Here is a 26,144-nt window from a genome sequence, read left to right on the forward strand (position 1 = left end):
TGCGACCAAAATTTTCATGCGATTTTGATGAAACTTTGTGAGTGCGGAAAAATAGTTTTCTAAGAGATGGTAAGAAATTTTTTTAAGAATTTTTAGTTCTTTATTTGCAGAAAATTTCCAAGCAATCTGCTTGTTATTAAAAAAGTTATGTTACTGGAATTAATAAATAAAATTTCAAACATTCACAAATTTTTAATTGCCACTGATTATTTTTATAAAAAAAAAAATTGTAAGTCAAACTAAGGAATAAGGAAATAAATGGTCAAAAATTGTCAATATTTGGGCACTATAAGCACTATATATATCAAATAATGATGCAATATTAATGAATACTTTACTATGTTATTTATTCATTCTCGCATTGGAAAATATTAGTACATAAGTAGTGGTTGGCATATGAAAAAAATTTCATATCTAAAGAGACATAAATTTTTGAGCCCATTTGCAAAAAATATTGAACGGAACATTTTGACACCTTAACGCGATAAAAATCACGAGAGTATATTTTTTTTAAATTTTATTAAAGAAAGAGAAGTTTTAAAACAGTTTGAAAAACTAATAATTCGTAAAACATTTTCTTACTACCTTTTTTTACAAAACTATTTTTTTCGTACTCGTAAAGTTTAATCAAAACCGCATGAAAACTTTGGTCTCAATAATTATTACAAAAATAAGGTACATAAATATTAAATTAAAAAAAAAATACATATAAAAAGTCGAATACTGGCATAATATATTGGTAAAAATTGCAAATACTTTTTGCAATATTCGTTACTTGCAAAAAATTGAGGGGGCCACTTCGGGAATTTTTACTCGTATTTTTTTTCGATGTAGAACAATCCTAGGAGGTGAGTGCATTAAAATTCCATCGTTCTTATTTTGACCCTCCCTAATGTAGTAAGTATGTAGTAATGTATACATATTTGTACTAACTGCTAGTTATATACATATGTATGTATGTATATAGTACGACTACTGTGCGCAAATTGGTTACTATATCACTTTTCCTTTGTTGCTTTGAAAATAAAGTTGGTAATTAAATTGAATAAATTAAAAATCGCTGATGAAATCAATGAGCGATTGCTATATAGTTTTTGTTTCAACTTTGGCTGAGTAAATGTAGGTATGTGTGTGCGCGTGTCGTGAGTGGCTAGTGAGAGTGTTTATCACATGAAATCTATCAAAGGTATTTTCTTCTGCTACTTGCCAGCGGGCGGTTGCTGTCACTAAGTTGTTGTATTGGTTGACAATTTCTGCTGATGGCGCGAGCTGTGACACGCCTGGAAATTAAAAAACGTTTTTTTTTTTTTTCAACTTGAAACGCAGTCGCATTAACGGGAGCATGAAGTACAACAACAGCAAAAATAAAGGCAATGGGTAAAAACAATATTACACGACCGCGAGTGACCACACAAGCGACAACTGTGTAAAAAGTGTGAAGATTACAAAAAAGCGCGGAAAGTACATACCTACTACATCAATAAAATTGCGCGCGAAGTTTTGTGCGTTGAAATAAAAAAAAAATGTGCTAGTTTAATTAATAAGTGGAAATTGTGCTGCATCGTAGTAATTTTGCATGTAAACAATATTGAATTCTGCAAGTGCAAGTGCAAATAAAATACTTTCTACGCAGCTCCGGCGCACACTTACAATCTTAAAAATATTGTTAAATATTGAGAATAAATATTAAATAATTTAATAAATTACTTGTAACCAAATTTGTTGCTACACATATAGTACTTCGATGATTGCCGGTTTTAATTGAATTTTCATTTAAATTGCAGTTTAATGAAGTACATGAAATGAGGTAAAATTCCTTAATCGACTGCATTCCAAATAAAAATTCCGCTTCGAAAATTTATAAGACTTCTTGGCACAACCATTCCTTTACCTGCGATCCATCATGTTTGGCATAAAATATTTAACCGAAACCCATTTGAAGGGTTTCGAACGCTATAAGGTAAGTTCAATTAGTATTAACTAGTTAATAGATATAGTTTGAAATCTGTTTATTTTTAATATTGGGTAATATGAAATTTTTGAAAAAATTGTTTGGAACAAAATCAGTTTTAACTAAATCTATATTGGCCATTATTACCCAGTATAACAACATTTTTGGCGGCGAAATTGCTCCAACTCAGGCATAAAAAAGTTGTTGCATATTTCAAGGAGACATATTTGTTTTTTTTTTATTTTCTGTGGACTTTTGGATGCAGGTTTTGTCTAAGAATACCGTTAGTGAATAACTTTTTGAAACATTTTAACCCTCTAGCGACCTTCCAAATGTCATTTTATTCAGGCTTCCCAAAAAGGGATCAAAACGACCCTTCACTGTAAGAGTTTGCGGGTTAAAATGCGCTACAAAATTATTTCTCGTGAAATTGTGGTAAATATTTGTTCCCAAGGCAAATACCCTGAAATTGTTATTTAAAACGTTTTGTCGTTTTCGGGTAGTTTATGAACTCCATCGGTCGGCGAAAACTTGACCAAGTTATTTAAAGCGGCTCTTAAGTTTACATCGAAATCAATGAAATGCTCGCGCATATCCGCAAAAAACCACCAATTTCGCAAACCATTATTTTTGAGAACTATGCCCATTATTTAACCAAGGGGGTCCAATTATATATACTTCTATATTGGCAGTAAGCTAACATCTGAAGGTGTAACCATTCCGAAATCAAAGCGAAACAGTCTTGTACCGTTTTGTGAATGTATTGTGTACATGAGTGCCCTTTTTGTGTATGTGTTGTATACATGTTTATTTATAAACCCTGCAGGAGCGACTACCGGCCTGATGAATTGGTAGCTACCTGATATACTCCGTCAATTACCGACCGACTACTTGCAGTGTATTTCAACGATTACTTTTACAAGGCAATATCCTAGGCGGTAGTCACCATCAGCTCTCTCTGCGCTAAGGGGCATTACTAAAGTAGTCACTTGCGTTATTTATGGGCGCCCTCTGTAGTAGTTTTTCGCTATTCTGCTTCCGACTGGTTCGACTCTGGGATAATAGAGTAGCTACTTACCTAGGAGTCGGTGCAGTAGCAGTTCAAAAGTACCGATTGACTCCAGCAGTACTGAAAAGAACGTATGTTGGTCCTTTTTTTCGTACATACGTGTTTATTGAAATATCTGTACTATAATGTTTTCGGATGGTACTAGCTCTTACTGCCAATATTAAATGCCCACCGACACCTTTTAAAACTAGAATAAAACTTTTTCCTAATGGGAGAATTTTCTTCTCAGTAAATATGTCCTTTTAATGCCATAAATTCGTTAGGTTAGTTTATTGGGATCACCCTAATATACATAGTACATACTCCAATCTAAGCTTTCTAAGCTAGTTGCGTGATGATGGCATATCCCAGCTAAGGATTTTAGACTAATCCGTTCATCTTCGTTTTTCTTAAAGCTCTTGAGATGCTGATTTATCTGCACATTAGAAATAGTATACCTCGAGATTGCCTGCCAGGAGCTCAACATGCATACGTCAAGACGACGGATGGGTCGAAGCTTGACGGAAGAGTTGATGATGGGGTCTTTTCCTTGGAGCTTTCTATCAACACCAAATTTAAGCTTCTAAGTCACTGTATTGTTTTACAGGTACCTTATATTAAGAAAGCAGTCACTCATTTGGCCGCGCTTTAAAAAAGTAACCCTCTTCAACTTTCTGAACTTCTTTCATAATATTAAGCTACAAATAATACAAATTTTTTGTAATAATTCTTGGGTTTTACAGGCTTTTTTTTTATAAAGGAGTCCGCTTCCTGCTTAAATTTCATTTTGGCTACGCCCGTGCTTGGAAAGAAGGGCGAGATCTTTCTAGCCAAGGGTGAACCGCAGGCGATAACGGGATATTATGCTGGGTATACTGATGATACTATATACAATCAGCTGTTTAGAACATGACGAGATGAAAGCTGTGGCATTGTGATAAAATAACTTTAGGGACTTTAGAAGGTTTTACTCTCGCTAAAATAAAGTATACATACCCTTCCTTTAAATTTTTTTTATTTTAATGAAGCCTCCATTAAAGGGGCATCCAAAATACACCTATGGCTAGTTAATCGTTAAAATATTATTTATGAGCCTAATAAAATATTGCTTTAAAGAGAGAATGGTCTTATGTCAGCACTTTCGTTTACCTGCCGAGCTTTTGCGATGATACGGCCGAAACACTACAGTTCGCATTTTCCAACCAGCCTGCGCCATTTTGTTCTAGACATGCAGCGTTTTTCGCTATACAAATCTTAAAAGTTACCGTTCGTAGAGGCATGACAAGGGATCGATATTTATGATCCTAGTGTATGCCTGTTTGGGATAACCACCATAACTTCATGGTGAAATTATAAACAGATGAAGTACTAAAACAGTCCTCTCACATTATTTTCTTGTCAACCAGCTATCTTATAGAGATTTTTCAAGCAACATTTCCAAAAAAGTAGTGTAATTTTTATTTTTTTCCCGCTCTTATTACTTCACCTGGCATAATTTCATTATGGCTTAACTTAACCTAACACACCTATTTAACGTGCGACATGTAATGTTAAGAAAAGAGTAGATATCGCAAATTATTCTGCTAGTTCCTAAATTCGCTTAAGCGGCCACAGCGCCAAAAAGAAGATAAAGAAGAGGCATCAAGAATTCAACCGCAGGTATTGCAATCAAAAATTGTTAGCTTATTACTTTGCTTTGCAACATTGACCCAGCTTATTATTAAAGCATTCGACTTGCGGTTTAAAAGTTATTAAATAATTTTTATGCATAAAATTGATGAAACACAAAGAAAAATATATGCAACGGCATATTTGATTTTTAATAAAACATATATTAATCTTAGAATTCTTTCACATTCACAAATATTGTACGAATATACATATACTACTATGTATGTAACTACAAACATGCATGCACGTCAATATTCTAATTCTACCAGTAAAAAATAATTTTAAAGAGACAAATGGAGGCACACTTATCGGTGATAAGCGGATTACAGCAATGCTGTTTATTTATTTCATAACCACGCCACTTCAGCTAGGATTGCCAACTTAAGTCCAATAAAGACAATAAATTTTTCTACTTATTACGCACATACATACGTGTCTCTTAGTACTTATTTTACAATAATTAGAGAAGTCTAATGGCTATTTTCTCCTCTACCGGTTACATTTAAATTTGCTGTTTTATTGATTACATGCATAGCACAGGCAGTCAACAACGTCTATAACTATATGGATAGGAAACGGTCCTAAATATTCAATTTACAGCAATAAAATATTCTGCAGAATAATAATTGAATACCATAAACCAGTTAATGTAATACTCGTAAACTGGAAGGTTTGAGTTTGGTGATGAATAAAAATATTCATCGAAAACTTAAAGGTGAGCAACACAATGTCTAGGGACCTACTTTTGATTTTTGAGAATTTTTTTTTTTAAGATGTCAGTCATTTTCTTCCATACGAAGTACATATCGATGGCTGAGTGGAAGATCGGCCGATCTCGGCAGCCAGTTCGAAAACGCCATATCTCCGAAAACTTTTAAACAACTCCCTATTCCAGAATTTGATTGAAGAACGCCCTATCTCAGAATCCGGTTCAAAACCGCCTCATCTCCGCAGAAAATACATTGAAAATGTGCTGAGACAGGGCGTTTTTTAATCGGCAGCTGAGATAGGGCGTTTTTTAATCAAATTCTGAAGTAGGACGCTCTGCGATATGGCGTTTTCGAACTAACGGCCGAGATAGGTCGATCTTCCACTCAGTTATCGATATACTTTTTGTTAAGAAGTGTACCTGAAAATATGTGCATACACCCAGCAGGTAATTTTTGTTGCCGGAAATCAGAAACCGAGTCGTCCTCGGCAACAAATTTATCGCCGGCAATATTTGCCATCGTATTTATCTATTTCTTGTTACCAGTCGCTCTGAAACATTCGCCGAAGGTGAGTTGCCTCGAGTTGTGTTCTTATCGAGTTTTATTGCTGCAGGCGATATTTGGGCAAAAAATGAATTAAGAAAGAAAATTACTTATTTCCTTCGCCATGTCGCTTCCCATTTTTTTCAATCCTATCTTTGGCATAAGTTAGCTGCTTTTTTAGAATACAGTTGACGCGAAATTCATCCATTTGGGAATTTTTCATAATTTTACTAAAATAACATGCAAAAACTGATGTTTTCGATTTGTCATCACGGCAACAAATCGGCGATTCGCATTGACGATTGTTGCCTATTTCTCATGTGTTGCATGATGGGCATATACATATATGTATTTTAAATGAACAAGTTTACGTGAAATTTCTCTTGTTTAAAATTATAAAAAAAGATATATGAATAGAAGTGGTAAGCTTCGTTAGTTAGTTCTGTTTAAAAGCTATTTCAGTCCTCTTTCATTTGATACCAAATTAATGTTTAATTTGGATAAGCGGTTTGTTTATTATCGGGAAAGGACTTTTATTTCGGACTTAAAAACTATTTGGCCAAGTTTAGCTGTTAAAAAAACAATAACTGTTATTTTCGGTCCCTGCCTTTATGTGTTTACAGCTTAAACGGCATGATATTTTTACGAAATTAAAAAAAAAGTATCTCCCAAGTATACCAAGTTCGAAACGTAGGTTACTCATACGCCATGTTTGACATTTGAGAATTTAGCTTCATCGGAGATTTTCCATCCAATATTTATACATTTTTCATTTATTTCTAGTAACACGAAAGCATATTTGTTACTAGAAAAGCAGTACACGGACTTTGACTGGGTCCCTCCATTTACATACTTACATAATAGTTAGTAAACACATATATGTATGTATGTAATACATAATATGTACATGTGTACTTTTTTACATCGTTCAATTGGACTAGAAGTGAAATGTAAACAACTACAACGCACCACTAAGTATTTGCTTTAGTATGAACTAATCCACATAGATATCTCCACATGTACATACATACATATGTACATATATATATTTGTTGCAGTGATAATGCAATAAGGGCACAGCAATCAATGACTATGTACAACAATTGACAATTAAATTTAAATTGCTTTACACGGAATTTGCATGAATGAAAATACAACAAGCAAATTAGTCGCATCAAAATGTCAAAGGCTGATGGATGAGTGGATTAGTGAGCATAAAAGTACGGCCGCATGGAGGGTACTAGAGCGTGTGTGTTTAAGTGTTCGAATCGAAAGTCACCTACATTCAACAAATACATATGAATATTTGTATGGATTCATTTATGCAATTGCGTATGTATATGAAAATCAGCTACATTTCTGATTGTCAGCTAAATCTCATTCAACCTTTGTATTATTTTTTATACACCTTCATAAGTATATTCAGCACATTGGAATACATACATACATACATGTGTATGTATGTGCTATACATATGATTATATGGACCTATGTACATAAAAATAGTATTCACGGCTTGTCAATAAAGTATAACGTATGAATAGTCAAAGTGATAACGCTATTGTTTGATGGCCGCTTGTGCACGCTTTAGAGCGCTTATTCGCTGATCTGCTCATCCGTTTGCTGTTAAATGTCATTGACCACACACAAACGCATGCAAAGAAATCATTTGTACAAATGTACTTATTTTTGTATAACTAAAAGTAATATAAGGCGTCACAAGCTATTCTTTCACAAAGCAGCTACATACAGTGTTGCCAGAGCAGGTTCCCTAAAAGTTTTATTTTTTTCCAAAAAAAAATCTTCAAAATGAGATTTTAAAGCTTAAAAAAATCTTGTCGATCCCAAATAATCTTCATTTAAAAATACCTTAAAAGAAATTCGATATTGGCTTTACGGCTGTAAATAACCCTTATTATGTTGGTTGAAAAAATTACCAATTTCAAGTTATAAAATTCTTTTTATAACAACTTAAACTTAAAATGAATATTGCCTTGTGTCATCACAAAATGTGTAGCACAGTGTACATATGTATATATACACTGGCGAAAATATAAATAGGTAAGCGACATTTTACAAGTTTTGACCGACTTTAAAAAAGGAAGAGTTTATCAATTCGTGCGAATATTTTTTTATGTATTGGATTATAAAGAAATTGACGATCAATATTTATATGAGATTTGAAGTCGCTTGTGTTTTTTGTTTAAAAATTACTTGTTCATTTTTTATAAAAGAATAGCTCGTTATCTATCAAAAACCATGTAAGTCCAAACTTCAATCTTTGCACAAAAGTTAAGAAATTCGACAAAGTTCCATAACAGTTTTGAGCTTTTTAATTCGATTTTTTTTATTTTTTTTTCATGGATATTATTTTATAAAGCTCACCGCTCTTTTTTCTCTTTATAAATTTATCCACGTAGACTGATCAGCTTAAATGCCAGTTTACTTGAAAATTTCCATTGTTGTCATTTAAACTAGAGGGCATACAAAATACCGTTTGTTCTTTTCCTCCACTCTCTAACTCTGCACTAGGGTATATGTTTTAGTGTGCGAGAGAAGAAGGCAGATTATATTTTGTGGGGGATTTCATATTTCATTTTTCTTCTTCCTTCATTTGCTGCTTACAATGATGTAGCAAGGATAATATAAATAAGTTAATAATTTTAATTTAAACTTTAAAAATTTTACATCATACACAAAAATCTTCATTTTTAAGATATTTTCAATGTAAAATTTTGCTTTTTAGAAAAGTTTTTTTTTGAAGATTTTTTATAAAAAAGGGCCTGAAAAATCTTCATTTACAAGACAAATCTTGACTTATGGCAACGCTGGCTATATTTGAAGCTCACTAGTCGCTCACGACCTAACTAACTAGATATGAGGCTGCTGCTTCTAAAGGGGTGCAAACATATGCCTATAAACATATGTACAAATGTACATAAGTACATACAAGCTACTTGAGCTTAATAGAACATTACTCACTTTATTCAGGCATTTGGAAAAAGACATGCACTTACTTCGTGATTTCATCAGTTTGCCGATGAAGCTGAATTCAAATTTGTTCAATCTTAGAAATATATTTACCGAACTTGTTATTGAATTTTAGCTAACATATGTAGTTGCTTAAGACTGCTTAAGAAAATTTCATTCGCCTTTTTTCAAAAAGGGCTTCAAGTTATTCGAAAAATACTTACCAATTTTTTATTTTAAGAGAATACCGAAAACCGGTTTTATTTTATATGTAGGCTTTTCCATGTAAATGTAAATCGAAAATGCGAGTAAATGGGTTGAAATAACTTTATAACTTTAAATTTCGTATTCAGTTTCCGAAAAAAAGGTTATGAAAACGCGTAACGGTGCATGGAAAAACTGAAAAATTAAAAAAAAAATCAAATTAATAAATATTAGTATAAATATTGATTGTATGAGGGAAAAATCACAACTAATGCTGCCAGATTACAGTTTTTATTAGGCAAGCATACAGTTATTTAAATTTCCTCCTAGTACCATTTGCAGTTTTTTCGAAAGTTCCGATTTGCACGAATAACTTAAAATTCTCTTTCGGTGTTATGTGAGTAAACTTTTAAGATAAAAGGGGGCCGATGAAGAAGACGAATTTCCTCATATGAAACATATGTTTGAACATATGCTTTGCAATCTAGAAAAGAAAAATTAATAGAGGGGTCTTTATTAGAGCAACAGAAGCGAAATCAAAATTTTTTTTTGTTTAAATTTTTGTCTGTCGTCTGTCTATATGTTTGTACGCGCATCACTTGAAAACTAATCCAAGCCATTGAATACAGTTTTCACCGATGTATTTTTGGAGGTCTAACTTAAAATATAGAATGACTAAATAGAGATTGCCATCTGTTTGAAAACTTCAGTTTAAGTAAATTGAAAAGATAAAGTAAATATTCCAATATGGCAGTCAAAAGAAAAAAGACTCACAGTCGAAAATATTTTTGTAGAAGGTTGCCACCTGCTTGAAAATTTTAATTTAATTTAATTGATAAGATAAATTTAGGGTTGCATTATGGGTATAAAACTGAAGAGGTTTAGGGAAGTTCACTGCCGAAAATATTTTTGAGGAGCGTTGCCACCTGTTAGAAAAATTTTATTAAATTAAATTGATAAAATAAATTAAATATTACAATACGGATATCAAGCAACACAAAAATATTTGAAAGCGCTGTAAAGCACACTGGGTATTTGCTAGTGTTTAATAAAATTAAACGTATTCGTCTTCAATAGTTTCAGTTTTTTGATCGAAAATTCAGGTTTTCCCTCAGAAATTTACAGTTTTTTGTAAGAAAAAATTCTAGCAACCCTGCGTCCGACATTATGGATACATTTACGTTCCTTCTAACTTTGTGAAATTTTTTAATGCTTTTATTGAACTTTTCCTGAAGTTTTTTTTTTTTCATATTTGGGAAGTGTACTTGGCACCGCAACCGGTGTCTACTGCCGATCGGTAGATCCAGGGCTCGTACTAAGTTTTCCAGCATAAGTCTAGTGAACCTGTCTGAAAACTCGTTAGATCTGGAGCGATGCGGAGGGGTTCTTCGCATACAGTTTTTTTGTTAATCTTGTCAAAATCGACTTCAAAATCAACGATTAGGTGTTGTGTGTCGATTAGTGCATCTAATTTTTTTAGGATTTGACGAAATGTGAAAATCTGCTATAGGCTTGAGACTTCAACTTTTCTAACAGAATGGTCGATAAGACCGTGCGTAGGATGCAGAGAAGGTTTATGGATTGGTTAAAGATTAATGAGATTCCAATATTTAGTCATTTATTCGTGAAACATCGACTCTATTATTATTTATAATTTTATAATTGTATGCCCTTTTTTGTCTCAGCCCTCTGATATTACTTATATGTGCCGTATGTTTCCGGATGGCGTATAATTTTCAAAATAATAATTTTCGCCACGGTAATGAACCCGTGACTAGGAGTGGCTACTAAGTATTTAAAAAAGATTTCACATACTTTGACATTGGATACAGTTTATACAAATCAAACATTTTTTTAATAGGTAAAAAACCGCGTTATCATTTGTGGGAATGTGCGCACATTTAGATTTTCTTTTTGCTTGCGTGACTGTCTGTTTGAAGTGCTAGCGAATAATTGTATTAAATTGTAAAATAATCAATTGATGTGAAATGGGCGTTCGATAATGCCAGCCAAATGGCCAGCAACTCCCCTCAACAAGGAATTTGTTAACATTGACGTGCTGATAAATACCTACCAAAGCTTTCATTTCTACATATCGATGGGCTCTGCAATAACGGCACAACTCAAAATTTTATATTTTTCAGTAGAGCCAATTGAAGATTTTGTGTTTCGCAATTCAGCAATAATATGTTTTGGAACGTAATTACTCCGGATAGCTTGCAGCCATTCTGCGCGGAAAATTTGTAAACTTTTATATGATTTTTTTTCTAAAGATTTAGTAAGGGTTGGATTGCAAAGATACGAAAAAAGTAGTTAAACGAAAAAAACTCCACTGGTATTGCCGAACAGAAAAAAAAGAATCACTAACCTATCATCGAGAGTTTTTGATTTATGCCTACATATATTCACGTTAAATGTGCGACATGTGCCACTGTTCAGTAGTAAGGCCTGTCTACTTCCATACTGAGACAAATGGCAATACTGCGCCTATGTCGGATTGGTAACAACTAAGCATATTTCGATTTGCCACAGAAAAATATGGTTATTTATAAACCTAATCCGCTATGCAACTCAAAAACATAAAATTTTGAGTTGTGCCGTTATTGCAGAGGACCATCGATATACACATACTTCAATACATATGTATGTACATATTTATTGCACAGCCGACAATATTTAGGAAAAACCACGGTTATGTTTTTTGTTCTATGAATATGTACCACATATGTATGTACATTAGGGTGGTCCAAAAACAGTAAACTCGGAATTGTAATGCTCTCACCCCCTAGGATTGTTCTATATCGAAAAAAAGTATACCTCTATTTTTTTATTTTGAAAAGTTGTTTTTTCCCCATACAAAATACATGGAAAACTTTGGGCGCTTTGAGCGATCTCTAAATATTTTTTAATTTTGAAATAAACAAATTGGGATAAATCTTTTTCGGTATAGAACAAGCCTAGGGGGTGAGAGCATAAAAATTCCGACTTTACTTTTCCACGTGTATTTTTGGACCACCCTAATGTACATACATAAGACCACGTCACAAAAAAAAAAACAAGTAAAAAAGTCTAAATTCTGTCGGAGCCGAACATTAGATACCCGGCGCAAGTATTATATATAAGCTTTTTTCACTTTTCTTCGATAAAAATTCCATAATAATGTTACTTCTTTTCAAGGGATTGTTAGTATAAATTTTGAGCATGTATAATACTTAAATGGCATATAATCAATGTATTCTTACTGTTTCGAGCGTTTTCATTGATCCTAGAAAATTATATTGCCCTCAAAAAAAAAGAACTCTATGTGAAAACTAAAGGCTCGACGCGGAACCTCTTAGAATTGTGCTAGAGAAGAAATATTCGTGGAGGATCATTACTATACCAAATGCTAAAATTTGAGTCTTACTTCGGTCGAATTGAATGATTTTTGTTTTGACGTGGTCTAATGTAAATATATGTATGTATATGTTTTAAGTGTTTACTTGAAAACCGACGCAAACAAAATGGCTGCAACTTTTTATTGCCAGTGCTGGTGCACAAGTAGTTTTATGCATTGAGTGGGATTTGCATCGATTTAAATTTTTTCTATCAATTAAACAGTTTTGATTAAGTGATTGCTATACGAATCGCTTTTTCATGAAGTAAGTAGCTAATTTAGCGCAAACACAATCGTTGAGCTTATTTTTGCAGTTAACTATGCCTGATAAAGTCGCTCTTTGGTGCAATTTATTAAATTTTATTCCAAATAGTTAAAATGTGCACACTCAGAGAAAAGTCAGTTAAATTAATTTCTCTCAACACATGGTGTGGTAACTACAACCATGTTAAGTATTCAAATATAAAATAATCGTTTGTTGAGAGAAAAATATTTTTTTGGAAATATAGTTTTGGCAAATTGTATTTTGTTTATTTAATGTTTATATTTTTTATAAAAGTCTAGCACTATGCCTATGTCGGGCTGACATATATCCATATTTCAAACTTCGTACAAAAATTATAAAAACTCAATAAACTTAAACAATTGCACCCGCAAATTTTAAACTTTTTTTCAGAATTTTCGGTATGCAGTTTTGCAGCTAAATAAATTTTATGAACTACAAAACTGCATACCAACAATTTTTCTAATTATTCGGAATAAAAAGTATAAAATTTTTGGGTGCAAATGTTTGCTGAATTTTCATAATTTTTGTACGGAGTTTTAAATATGGATTTATGTGGCTTTGGTTAGGTAAAGTGCTAAACTTTTATAAAAAATAGAAACAATAAATAAACAAAAGAAAAATAGCCAAAACTTGTCAAAATCTCACTTGACTTAATCAGCTGACCATAAGTGTAACTAAACTCTTTTCTCGGTGCATATTGCAGTGGAGATATTGGTCGAAATTTTTCACTAGGGTGATCTAACCAGTTTCGGCAGCAGTATACTGGATTTTAGTATGGCTTTTGCGTATGCATTTACAGTTATTCGACTATACTCGATTTGTACTAGTGCCCTCGGGAACACTACTTTTTACGTCACCGCCATCCAAGAAATGCGCTGGACGGGGCAAGTTACAACTACCTAATAAAAGGTGCGCACATTTGGTGTTGGTTTTATTTGGTGGTTGGTTATTATTATATTACATTCATGCTCTAGATTCAAATTAAAAAAAAAAAAAATACTAATATAATTAAGAAAACAGTTGATGGACAAATCCATCATCATGCATGCCATGCATGAATTAGCATGCCAAGCCCTGTACAAAATAAGTAATATATCTTTGTATAATTTTATGTTATACTATACCTCCAGAAACACAACAAACATTTTTTTCACTTACTATCACTTTTATAAAAAAAAATCTCACATGACTTACACAAAAAAATTGTAGCACTTGATTTTTTTTTTTTTTGGCTGCTACGTTTCTTATTACGCAATAGTCGTGAAAAAAAGTTGCCAACAACTAGCAGTTTACAGTACCCTGTTTTGAGTAATTTTTTTTTTTTGCTGAAAGCGAAATAAAAAATTTAGGGGCATTTTTATATTGAAAATAAATCGACTCTAAAGTTGGTTGCAGCTTTTTGGCAGATATTCCATTAAAAATAATGTCAGAAAGCTCTAACTGAGTTTATTTTGACTACGAATATGCCTCATAGACATTAAATGAAGTAGTTTTGTATGTACAGGTACAGGTCCTTTTGATTAGGGATGTGAAAAAAACATCTATACATAGAAAATATCGATATTTTGCTTCGATGCATCGAACATTTTCCACTCGATGTATAAATAGTCGATGCATCGATGTTTTCTGTAAACTGACATCTCTAGTACATTGAACCGCAAAACATCGCTTTGTCTGAAATTCAAAGAAAGCAAGATGCAATTTTATGGCTCATAAAATTTTAGCCTAATAAAGTGCAAGTTTCAATTGCTTTGATTTTTAATATTTTTGCTTTGGCTAACTTGCACTTTGTTACACTAAAATTTTATGAGCTATAAAACAGCATACCCAAAAATGTTCTAAAGACTAAAAAGTTTAAAATAGTGATGAAAATTTGTTGAATTTTTCTAAATTTTTCTAAATTTTGTATAAGCATGAACAATATTTTTATAAAAAATAAAAAATATGCGATGTACGCCCGCCGATGCATCGATTCGAGGAAAAACATGGATGTATTTTGGCCACTGACATCCCTACTTTTGATTACTGCATTTCTTCGAAATTAATGTACGAAAAATTACCACTACATATGTCTTTATCCCCTTTGCCACTGCGAGTATTCAAAGAAATCCTTCACACAATAAACGGATATGCATTTCGTATCGTTTTTTTTCGCTTGTTGTATCACTATTGAAGCCCAGTTGTCTTTGTAAAGTACTAGTACCTACCCTGTACGGAAATAATATCGATATTTAACGATGTTTAACCCGCATCGGTCGGAATTTTGTGTAACACAAAGTACGTTGTGCATCAATTTCATAAATATGGAAAAATACTTTATTATTCAATGAGATATTTGGTTTTTTCATTTTTTAATTATTTTTATTTTTTATTATATAATCTATCGATGGATGCGGATTAACCAGTTTTTTACCCACCTCAACTAAATAATTGCAGATCTGATTTTCTTCCTTGGAACGAATTGTTTACTTTAACATGGCGATGTCCTAGGAAGCAGTGAATTATCCGACTCTGCGTTTGATTTCAACTACTTTAAAATGCATTTGGCTTAAAGCACTTCAAAGTCAGTATGTGTATTTTCAACCAATTTTAAATTACTTAGTATTAAATGCTGAAATATTTACATAATTGCCTAAGTTAGATGATTTTTCAACTAATATTGAATTATGCATTTGCACAGGTATCAAAAGTGTAAGCATTTGGTTTATCTCAAGGAGGCTGCTAGGTGATTATAGATACATAAATTTTAAGTTAGTTGCTACATAATTAAGCCGAAATAAATTGCTTTTTCTGAGTTAATTGGTTGAGCCATGCCGTACTGGGTACGACGTACCTATGTACATATGTATGTATGCGCGATATGGCATAGGAAAAAATTCAATTACTACAACTAGTCAATAATGTACGACCCAGTAGTACTCGAATTTGTTGAAAAATTAATTGAATCATGTGGTTTCAGCTGCTACTCCCACTTACTGTATGTGGGCTCCCACCATCTCAATTTATAATTATTTTCAGCTTTTTACCAAACATATGCACATACTCACACATGCTGACATACTGACTTCCTACTTCCTTTGCCGCATACCACTATGTATTTCATATGTTTTTATACTTTTTTCTTTTTTTTTTATTGCTTTCAGTACAACTGCATCGACACTGGCTACATCAGCGTCTATATAATGCATCCTTTTTGGAACTGGTGTGTGCAGGTAAGTCGAAAAATACTGTGCTTTAGTGCAAAGAGACTTTGACAGCAGCTACCTTTGTATTTAAGTGTTTACATGCATATACATATGTATATAAATAACTTCCCTACAAGACAGCTGAGTATCATATGAGTACTCATATTATCATTACTCCTAATCACAAAAGTGCTTATCAAAGTCCTCATTTTCGTTCAGGCCATGGGAAAAAATTGAGTACTTTCCCCTCAATGTTGTCATCAGAAAGTCCTCAGTACTAATAGTCAAACTACTCATTTATGCCGTACTACAAAAACAAAAGTGTAAATGTGTGAGAATTTTTGCCTAAAGTGCTCAGCAATGTCTTGTAGGGTTAATAAGCACCAATGTCTACATATGTATGTATGTGTGCGTTTGTATGTAAAGGATTCAGTGCTATGTATTTATACAGTCCACACTTTTAAGTTGTGTGCTTTTTCCACTTGTTCATGGAATCAGTTAAAACTGTAACCTAACCTTTTCACCGCAATTCCCAAAGTAAAACACATACGGTTGGATTGGAGAGTGTCGTGCCTGTTATAATTGTAAAATTTTGTAACGGGTGATTTTTTAAGAGCTTGAAAAAAAACGCATAAAATTTGCAAAATCNCGAACCGAACACTGATTTTGGTAATAAAATTCAATGATTTGCAAGCGTTGCTCGTTAGTAAGTCTATTCATGATGAAATGTCAAAGCATACTGAGCATCTTTCTCTTTGACACCATGTCTGAAATCCCACGTGATCTGTCAAATACTAATGCATGAAAATCCTAACCTCAAAAAAATCACCCGTTACAAGCTCCGCAGCAACAAAATATCTACTAAAACACATACACGCGTATATACATACGTACATGCATATGCAGATACTGAAAATTTTAAGTTAAATCTATGCACATGCTATAGTATGTAAATTGTGAAATACATACATACATATGTATGGCAAAATGTTTTATTGCAGTTTCTACCCAAATGGCTAGCTCCGAATCTCATCACATTCACCGGCTTCCTGTTGACCGTGGTCAATTTCATTTTAATTGCATATTACGACTGGGATTTCCAGGGAGCGAACAATGCCGTACACACAGTGCCGCGCTGGGTTTGGTCGGTGGCGGCTATTAATATTTTACTTTACTACAATTTAGGTAAGTTTCGCGGCACACAGCAGTGCGGCGGTTTAAGTGGTCGGTTTTGTGACTATGGTGGCGGTTGTGTCAATGTATTTATTTGCCAACTGAAGCTGGTTCGCTATTGCCAAATATTACTGCTGTGGAAAATTTTTGGTTAGGTTAGAGAATAAAAATTTAACTATGTCATAAGCATTGTATTGGTAAGGATGGGGACAAGGATACCGATATAGATAAGGATAAGGATTATGCTAATTATAAGGATAAGGATAAGGATAAGGATAAGGATAAGGATAAGGATAAGGATAAGGATAAGGATAAGGATAAGGATAAGGATAAGGATAAGGATAAGGATAAGGATAAGGATAATGATACGGATAAGGATAAAGATAAGGACAAGTGCTAGGACAAGAAAGAAATGGGAGAAAAATATGGATAATTTAAGGATAGGCTTAGAGATACATAGGTTTAAGAAGAAAGAGTAAAAATAAAGACCAAAACAAGGATAATAATAAGGATAAATATACAAATTAGTGGTACGTAAAATAATAAGACCGATAAGGATAAGGATACGGATAAGAAAAAGATTAAAGAGAAGAATCAGTATCAGGATAAGGTAAAGGAAGAAGAAAAGGATAAATACACATATTTGATTACTTTAAACTCTGTTTTTTTCAAGCCAAGTGCATTATAATATACTTTTATGTACTGAATAAGTTAATAGCAAAAATTTTAAAGAACAACATTAAAAGTATTCATATCTGCATATGCACCTCTATACTCATATACATATACAGCTACTGACAATAAAATAGAATCAAGTCGGTTGGTCCGAAACAATCAGCGGTTTTTCCTCTTTGCTATATATTTCCGATAACTTTCGTCTGTAATCGAATTAGTACACTATTCGTTTAAGATGTCATAATGGCATATAGACATTAGACTGCATCACCAAAAAAAGTTGCGGTTTTTCCGCCGGGATTACAAAATCTACTATATTTTAAGACGTCCACCAAGCGAGCTGGACCGATTTGAAGATACCTCCAAAAATGAAGTTTTTTATGAATAAAGATAGTTTCTTAAAGAACTTTTTGAAAAAAGTCCCCTCAGATGACTAACTAGATTAAGCTTAAAAAAGCTGCATAAAAATATTTAAAAATCTTTTCAACGGAATCGTAAGAATGAGATTTTTGATGCTGTTATTTTACTTTTTTCAAAGATTGGTTTACGAAAAACTTGAATAACTGGGCCAAAAATGTTTTGATTTAAACTTAGAGAAAGGTATTTTTACACTGTTTTTATTTCTGGCCAAAAAAACGTCATTCGTGTCCCATCTTGTTTTTTCGAGTACCAACACATCTTAATTCAACTTTGAATGACGTTCCTTCATCCTACCTTTCTCTTCCATCCTTGGAATGAGTTTATTAGCAAAGAAATAAAAAGTGTGAGAAAATACCTTTCCAATGACACCTTCTAAGTCTAAATCGGAAGAGTTTAGGTTCAGTTATTCAAGTTTTTCCTATACCAATCTTTGAAAAAAGTTAAAAAACAGCATCAAAAATCTCATCATTACGATTCCGTTCAAAATTTTTTTTGAACTTTTTATAATATTTGTATGCAAATATTTTAAGCTTAAACCGTTTTGTCATTTGAGGGGATTTTTTCAAAAAAAACCTTTAAGAAACTATTTTTATTCATAAAAAACTCCATTTTCAAATCGGCCCAGCTCACTTAAATCTTAATATTTTTCCGAAATATTTTGGTGGACGTCTTAAAATATAATAGATTTTATAATTCCAATGGAAAAATAGTACCGATTTTTTTTTGTATGGGGAATGATGCTGTCTAATGTACATGCATGCATATGTATTTGTAAAGGTAACTCGTTTAAATATGCCCGGTAATTTGGCAATTGTGAGAAGTTTCAAATTTAGTCCACTCGTTTATAGACACACGTAGTCAGAAATTTTCTACCTGACATTTGCATACATAAACATGTATGTACCTACATATGTGCAGTTTTATTAATCATTTCTTCCCGTTCCCCATTCTCAACACAACCGCAGATGGCATGGATGGTAAGCAGGCACGTCGCACTGGCACCAGCAGTCCGCTGGGTGAACTATTTGACCACGGTCTGGACTCTTACTCCGCTGCGCTCATACCCATTTATATGTTTTCACTATTTGGCACAAATGACTTGCCGCCGATTCATATGTTTTGGGTTATTTGGAATGTTTTTCTTAATTTTTATTTGACACATGTCGAAAAGTACAACACCGGAGTTATGTTCTTGCCGTGGGGATACGATTGCACGATGTGGGTAAGTTACGAGTATCACGAAAGCAAAAAAAAAAAACAACAAAATTCTGCATGAGTTGGTGTACCCGGCCAGATGTAATTGCGGGCAGTTGCATTGCAAAGGCGATGGAAATGAAAGAGGGGATTTTTTTTAATGTTGAAATGATATGGATTTGGTAATTGCACTGGAGCGAGAAGCAATCGTAAAAGCAAGGGAAATGATAAATCTTTTGAAAATGGTTTGTATTAATATTTAAAAACTGATAGGTGCTCAGAAAAAATTAATTTTCGGTATGCTTAAAGTTAAAGTTAAATTCCCGAATGCCTTTTAACAAACTTTTCTTACAACATAAACTTTTTGTTGTACAATAAACGTATGTTCTCAAGCTATGCTCTTCCAATAATCTTCTTTGAAACAAAATAAAAGTATAAACTTTTAACAATCAGACAACTTTTCAGTCTGGCTTAAAGCAGACGTACCAATTAATCTGAAATCGATTGAATTTTATATTGATTTTCGGAAACAGAATTATTGGACCTTATATAGATTAAGGAACGCGAAGAGAATGCTTACGTTACTTAAGATACGTGTAAAAAAATCTTCACATACTTGCCATAGCTAGATTCTTCTGGCATAGGGCCAATGCTTGACGAAAGGGTTGAGAGAGGAACGAAAATCTCCTTAAATCTCAGATTTTGGCTTCCAGATCACAATTGTATGTTTCAGAAAATCCTGTTAGATAGTCTATGAAATGGCGATTGTATTTAACAGGGCAATTCTGGCTCAGAAAGTTAAAAGGCAAGATAGTTCGAAAGACTTTTGTTATTCTAGCAAATAAGTCTTAGGAAAGAGCTCTCTCCTTCACCACTTGCAGTGAAAAGTTATTTTGCAACGACCAAGTGAGTGAGTCCCCGGACAGCGAATTTATTTTTTAATTTACATTCTCTTTTAACTCTACGATTTTATTATTATAATAGAGAAATATATATTTTGTAATTCATTTAATTTTTAGAAACTTATTGTAGGTATGTTTTCTTTTTCAATTTATCAATTTTTTATCTCTTAATTTAATTTTATTTTAATGTGTAGATGCTATTGGTTTCAAAAGAAGATTTTTTTTTATTAATTTCACACAATTTTATCACCTTTTTAAATTGTTATTATTTTTTTATTGTTTAAAAAATAAAACTATATTTTTTAATTTCATTTAATTTCTAGAAACTTTATTAATTTTTTCTTTTTTGAAGTTAATTTGTTTTTCCTTTTGCTAATTTAATTTACTTATAATTTTTGAATTTTATTGTTTCAAAAAGAAAAATAAATAATTTTATTTTATTTAATTTTTAAGATATTACTTTATTTTACTCCTTTTTTAATTTAATTTTCTTTTAAGTTTTAGATGTCGCTTTTATAATAAAAATATATTTTTTTAATTATATGTAATTTTTAAGTATGATTTCCTTCTTTTTGATAAATTTTTTTTCTTTAGCTAATTTAATTTCAGTTAGTTTTATTATTTTCGTTTTTTCTTTTTCTTTTAATTTTAATTTTATTTTTCTTTTTTAATATTATTTTAATTTATTTATTACTTGTATCGTTTTAAAAAGAAAACATATATATATCTTTTAAATTTAATTTAATAAAAAAAACTTATTGCTTAAAGGAGAACAGCTCCTTGGAGCTCCTCGTTAGCAGATCTTTCAATTAGTCTTTTGGAAGACAGTAAAGAGCTTTCAAGATAGTTGCCAGAGTTGACAATTGTCTTACGAAAACTTTTGTCTTTCGAAAGACTGTGGTGAGGTGAAAGACAGTTGCCAGAATTGGCATGTGGGTGTATAGGGATGCCAATTCGTAGTCGGAGAAAGCGTCTCGTCTCCTTCGGTTGCATCAGAATAAATCTTAGTTCGCTTAAGATATCGATTGTTAGCTGGAAGCGCGTCCACAGGTATTCCTAACAGCGTGGTCGGAGATTATCAGGGGACCACATGTGATCCACATCTACGAAGCTCTCCACCATTTGCAAAGCTTAGGTCTAAACATCTCGACTCGTACTTTCGAAAAAGCGTTGAAGGTTATTCTGCCTGCAAAATTTCATTTTATGGACGCAGCGCTTTTCCTAATTAGATTAGTACCTCCATATTCATTTTCTAACCATTACATTTTTCTCTTCCTACAGGGCGTCAGCTTAATGTTATTCTTCACCACACTGGTCGGTCCGAATATTTGGCATGCACGCCCATTTTTGAATGTCAGTATGGCAAATATATTTGAGTTTGTGCTACTGACTTCGAGCATGATAAGCAGTCATCCAATTATCATAAAAAATATATATTTGTAAGTATTTTAAAAATTTGCAGAATTTCGAATAAAAAATGCAATTACACTGAAAATTTAAGTATATCTACTATATAAATATCACAAGTATACACGGTTTTGGATCTGGGCAACTAAAAGTGGTTTTTAAGTCAATTTATGACGCTGAATCCGAATCTGCATTCCGTTTTTTAAGATTGATTCTAGTTTTTAATATAGTCAATAAATTCATTTTTTAAGATTTTTGTCAAATAATATTCATTTTATTAACTTAAAAGTAACAAATCAGAAATGAAGATTGGTGGAACTTTGCCTTTTGTATTGTTTAGTATCTGTTTCGCGTATTAGAGTCCAACAATAGTCGCTCATCATGCCTTCATCCCAAAATCCTTGGTATCGTCTTTCAATGTTGGCTAGATCTTGGTGTAACCGCTCTCCCTGTTCGTCGCTCGTATCACCCAAGTTTTCGGGAAAAAAATCGAGATGGGAATGCAGAAAATGCATCTTTAGAGACATCCGAGCTCCAATCTTGCGATAATTTTCCAACATATCGCCAATAATTTCCTCAAAATTAGGGGATTTGTGATTACCAAGAAAGTGGTGAACGATATTTTGAAAAGATGCCCACGCGGCTGCTTCATCGGGCGTTAAACATTTTGTAAATTCTTTATCAGCCATTAGTTTTCTAATATCAGGTCCGACAAATATTCCTTCTTTGATTTTTGCATATGACAATTTAGGAAACAACTTGACTAAGTACTGAAAAGCCGGTCCTTCACGGTTTAATGCTTTGACGAAGTTCTTTATAAGACCAAGTTTAATGTGAAGAGGTGGCAGGAAAATGTCTTGTGGATTTACAAGTGGTTCAGCGGAGACGTTTTGCTGTCCAGGCTCATATTGAGTACGACTTTGCCATTCTTTCCTCACATAATGATGTTCAGTTGCGCGGCTATCCCACAAGCATAAGAAACAACAAAATTTGGTGAATCCAGATTGCATCCCAGTTAAGATGCCAATAACCTGTTGAAATAATATAAAAAATAAGTGTTTTCGATTTAATTGGAATTAATGTTTATACCTTTAGATCACCACATATTTTCCATTTATGATCATTGTATTTGATGAAGCACAGGATCTTCCGCATTGTTTCGTAGCATTCCTTCGTTTGTACTGCATGAGCAATCGGAATAGATGGTTTGTTATTCCCGTTGTGGAGAAGAGCAGCTTTTAGGCTGTATTTGGAACCATCAATGAATAAACGCCATTCGTTTCGATCGTAGGGTGCATTCATTTCATTAAATAAACCATTAATATCGTTACAGAAACTTATGTTGTCTTCTTTTTTGAAGAACGGTCGAAGTGCCTCATTTCTGTTTCTGTATACAGTAACTTTTGTTCGAGAGTCTAGATTTTTCCATTGCTGCAGCCGTGATCCTAGCAACTCTGCTTTTTGTTTGGACAAATTCAAATCACGAATCAAATCGCTTAGTTCATCTTGCAAAATTAAATGTGGCCCTTCCATGACAAAGTCGCTTTCACTGCTCGGGGGTGATGGAGTTAAAGTTTCCAGGACGTTTGCACTTATACTTCGATAAACTGGCAATGGATCATTAGCAGTACGTGGAACTGGCTTGGATACTGATGATACATCAGGATAATTATATTTTGCTAATTTTTTTGCATTTATACCCGTAACTTTCATCAAACAAAAGTAGCAATCATCTTTATGGTTTTTAGGTTCTCTCCAGAGCGCTGGCATTGAAAAGGAAAAGTACTCACGTTCTCCCGATGACCACTTATACAGCTTTGTTTTGCATGCGTTACAAATAAATTTCGGTCTCCATGACTTATGAGTGTCTGCTACGCTGAAACCAAAGTAGTGCAGATACGCATCTTTGAGCGCATTTGTTATTATTTTGCCACTTTTTTTAATCATATAACCACCACAAACGTAACAAAAACACTTTGGATCAACTTTGCAACACTGTCTCTGCATTTTTATTTTTATATAATGGTGTTGATGGTTTAGAATATATTTTAATTCTGAGTCTTAAACTATTTTACATTTGCTTATATACTAAATCTTAAAACTATGTTCCTAAACGTAACTATACTTGTAAGTGCGTTTGTGTATCTAATGTTAGACAAAGGACTAATTTTAATGTCTTCTTAGTTTATTCTATTGTTTGCTTCTATTGTTCTATTGATTCTATTGTTTGTTTGTTCAAAGGCATTGCTTGAATATTAAGAAACCATCTGTTTTGTATGAAGGTTGTTTATACTTATCTTTCCTCAAGTGGACTGTATGTGTGTACATATGTGTGTGTATGTGTGATAGGTTTAGGTACCTTATCCTGTTTGTTTTGTAAGTATGTATGTATGACAATATTATCTTAAATTCTAGTGGACTGTATAAATTTACTTATTTTAGAGCGGCGTAGTTATATGTTCATACTTTTATGAACATTCTGCCATTTTTACTTACTTATCAAGCAGTGCCACGATTTAAAAGCTGCTATAACAGCACAATGGTGCTATCATGCGAGATCTCGGAAACTAGAATCAATCTTGAAAAACTGAATGCAGATTCGAATTCAGCATATCAAATATAGTTAAGAATCGCTCTTATCTGCTCAGATCCAAAAGTTGACCTGAATTTGTAAACTTGTGTATTTATACATACATACATGTATGCTATGTTTTAATGACTATTCTTTACATATAAAAGTGATTGCATTCTCTCGGACAACAACAAAAACGTCATAAATGCATACATGTGTATGTATGTATTAATGTGAGTGCAAATATTCATTCATGCTCATTTTATTTTGCAGGTCATACAAAAATAAAACCGGTAAAATGCTTCCATTCATGGAGGCGGCGCGACCACTCTTCCCCTTCCTTTGGCTTTTCGCAATCGGCACATTTTGGTGCTTTTACTCGCGTAATGGCATCATTGATCTGTCGCCGCGCATACTATTCGTGCTCTTCGGAACGTTATTTTCCAATATTGCGGTAAGTGCATATCCACTTAGATATGGATAGATGCATGTATGTACATATGTGTGTGTGTAAAAATGAGTGCATGAATGCACACTTTGATATCCAGCGAGCGTTCCCTACACTTGATTGAGGCTTAAGCTTTGTGGGTGCATACATTCATACTAGGAATGTTAATCCCGGGATCCATGGGCCAAATATAGTAAAATTGCGTTTTTGGTTTTTCATTCTGACGTCAGTAAGGCAAAAATGATTTAAAAAATTCGGTGAAATGTGCTTAGAGAAAAAGTATAGGTACCAAATTGAAAAGAAAATAAGAAAATCCTGTAGAATTTAAACAGATTCAATTTTTTGGTGCAGAAAGACTAGTAAGTATTGAAAATGTCCTTTTAAAATTTTGTCCTATAAATTTTGCAATATTTATTTTTTTGAAAGTTGTATGTTAAGGACTTGTAAAAGTTCGATAACATCCTCGAATTTCGTGCTTCTAACTTTATCAGCTTAAAAAATTACCTGTTCGTCCTTATGAATCCAAACAAATTATTATTTTTTTTTAATTCTAAAGAAATTTCCTCTTTCATTTTGTACCCATATTTTTATTCTACATTGCATTGCATTTTTTAAATAATTTTTGGAATCAATCATATCTTTGAAATTGCAAAGTCCTTTAAATTAAACGCTGACGTCAGAGAGAGAAATAAAGTCGTTACTTTAAATAAAAAATTAGGTTTCAAACCCATTTATTTATTACTTATTTTATGGTAGGAGAGCTTCCCAAACAATATAGAAACATTTTTTCGATTTAAGCTGCTGAAAAGTAATGAATATCTAAATCCCAGGACAGGTACCGGGGTCCCGTGATTGTGTTAACATCTCGAAAATCTCGGGATCGTAAAAAGTGAAAAAATTAACATCCCTAATTCGTACAAACATTTCTATGACGCATATATGTATGTATGTTTTTAAATCTAAGTGCATGCATGTGACAAAATAAAGTTACTTCTACGGACAAGAATTATATATCTGCAAAAAAATGGAGCTCGTTGCGAAAAGTAATCAAAAAAGTAAGTTTTTTTCTGTAAGAGGATTTTGGATAGTCACATAAAAAATATACAACCAAAGTGTCCTATGGAAGGGAGGGCTCAGCTAATTACCTTAACGCTTTTCAGGGAAACTTTTTCCAGGTAAAAGATAATCACAAAAATATTGATAACGATGACCACATCGATACTGAACAATAAAAAAGAATGAAAGTACTCAAATGAAGTTTTGGATAACGTTAACAATATATTTACATACGTAATCATAAAAACTGATAATAACAATGATACAGCTATAATATAGCTGTTCATAAAAATATCGATAACTGTAAAAATGAAAGTAACGATAAGAACTTCTCTAAGAACAGCAATAACAAA

At 32.8% G+C, this 26,144-nt stretch overlaps 1 protein-coding gene across 6 annotated transcripts in view; it reads left to right on the plus strand.

Annotated features, from left to right (window-relative positions):
• LOC108358103 (ethanolaminephosphotransferase 1) overlaps window positions 1-26,144 on the plus strand; it is a 42,960-nt gene that overhangs the window by 6,852 nt on the left and 9,964 nt on the right. For 5 of the 6 annotated variants that reach the window (XM_017609258.1, XM_017609259.1, XM_017609254.1 and 2 more), the window contains exons 2-7: window positions 1,785-1,960; window positions 15,903-15,971; window positions 16,946-17,129; window positions 19,178-19,434; window positions 21,590-21,747; window positions 24,561-24,741. In XM_017609258.1, coding sequence (XP_017464747.1) covers window positions 1,904-1,960; window positions 15,903-15,971; window positions 16,946-17,129; window positions 19,178-19,434; window positions 21,590-21,747; window positions 24,561-24,741 — 906 coding nt within the window. In that variant the 5' untranslated portion in view covers window positions 1,785-1,903. Of the gene's footprint in view, window positions 1-1,245; window positions 1,378-1,784; window positions 1,961-15,902; window positions 15,972-16,945; window positions 17,130-19,177; window positions 19,435-21,589; window positions 21,748-24,560; window positions 24,742-26,144 lie in introns of those variants that run through there. The other variant, XM_017609257.1, reaches the window with a different exon arrangement.

Source organism: Rhagoletis zephyria, unplaced genomic scaffold (genome assembly GCF_001687245.7).
Source record: "Rhagoletis zephyria isolate East Lansing unplaced genomic scaffold, Rhagoletis_zephyria_1.1 Rzeph_scaffold_00206, whole genome shotgun sequence".
NCBI lineage: Eukaryota > Metazoa > Arthropoda > Insecta > Diptera > Tephritidae > Rhagoletis > Rhagoletis zephyria.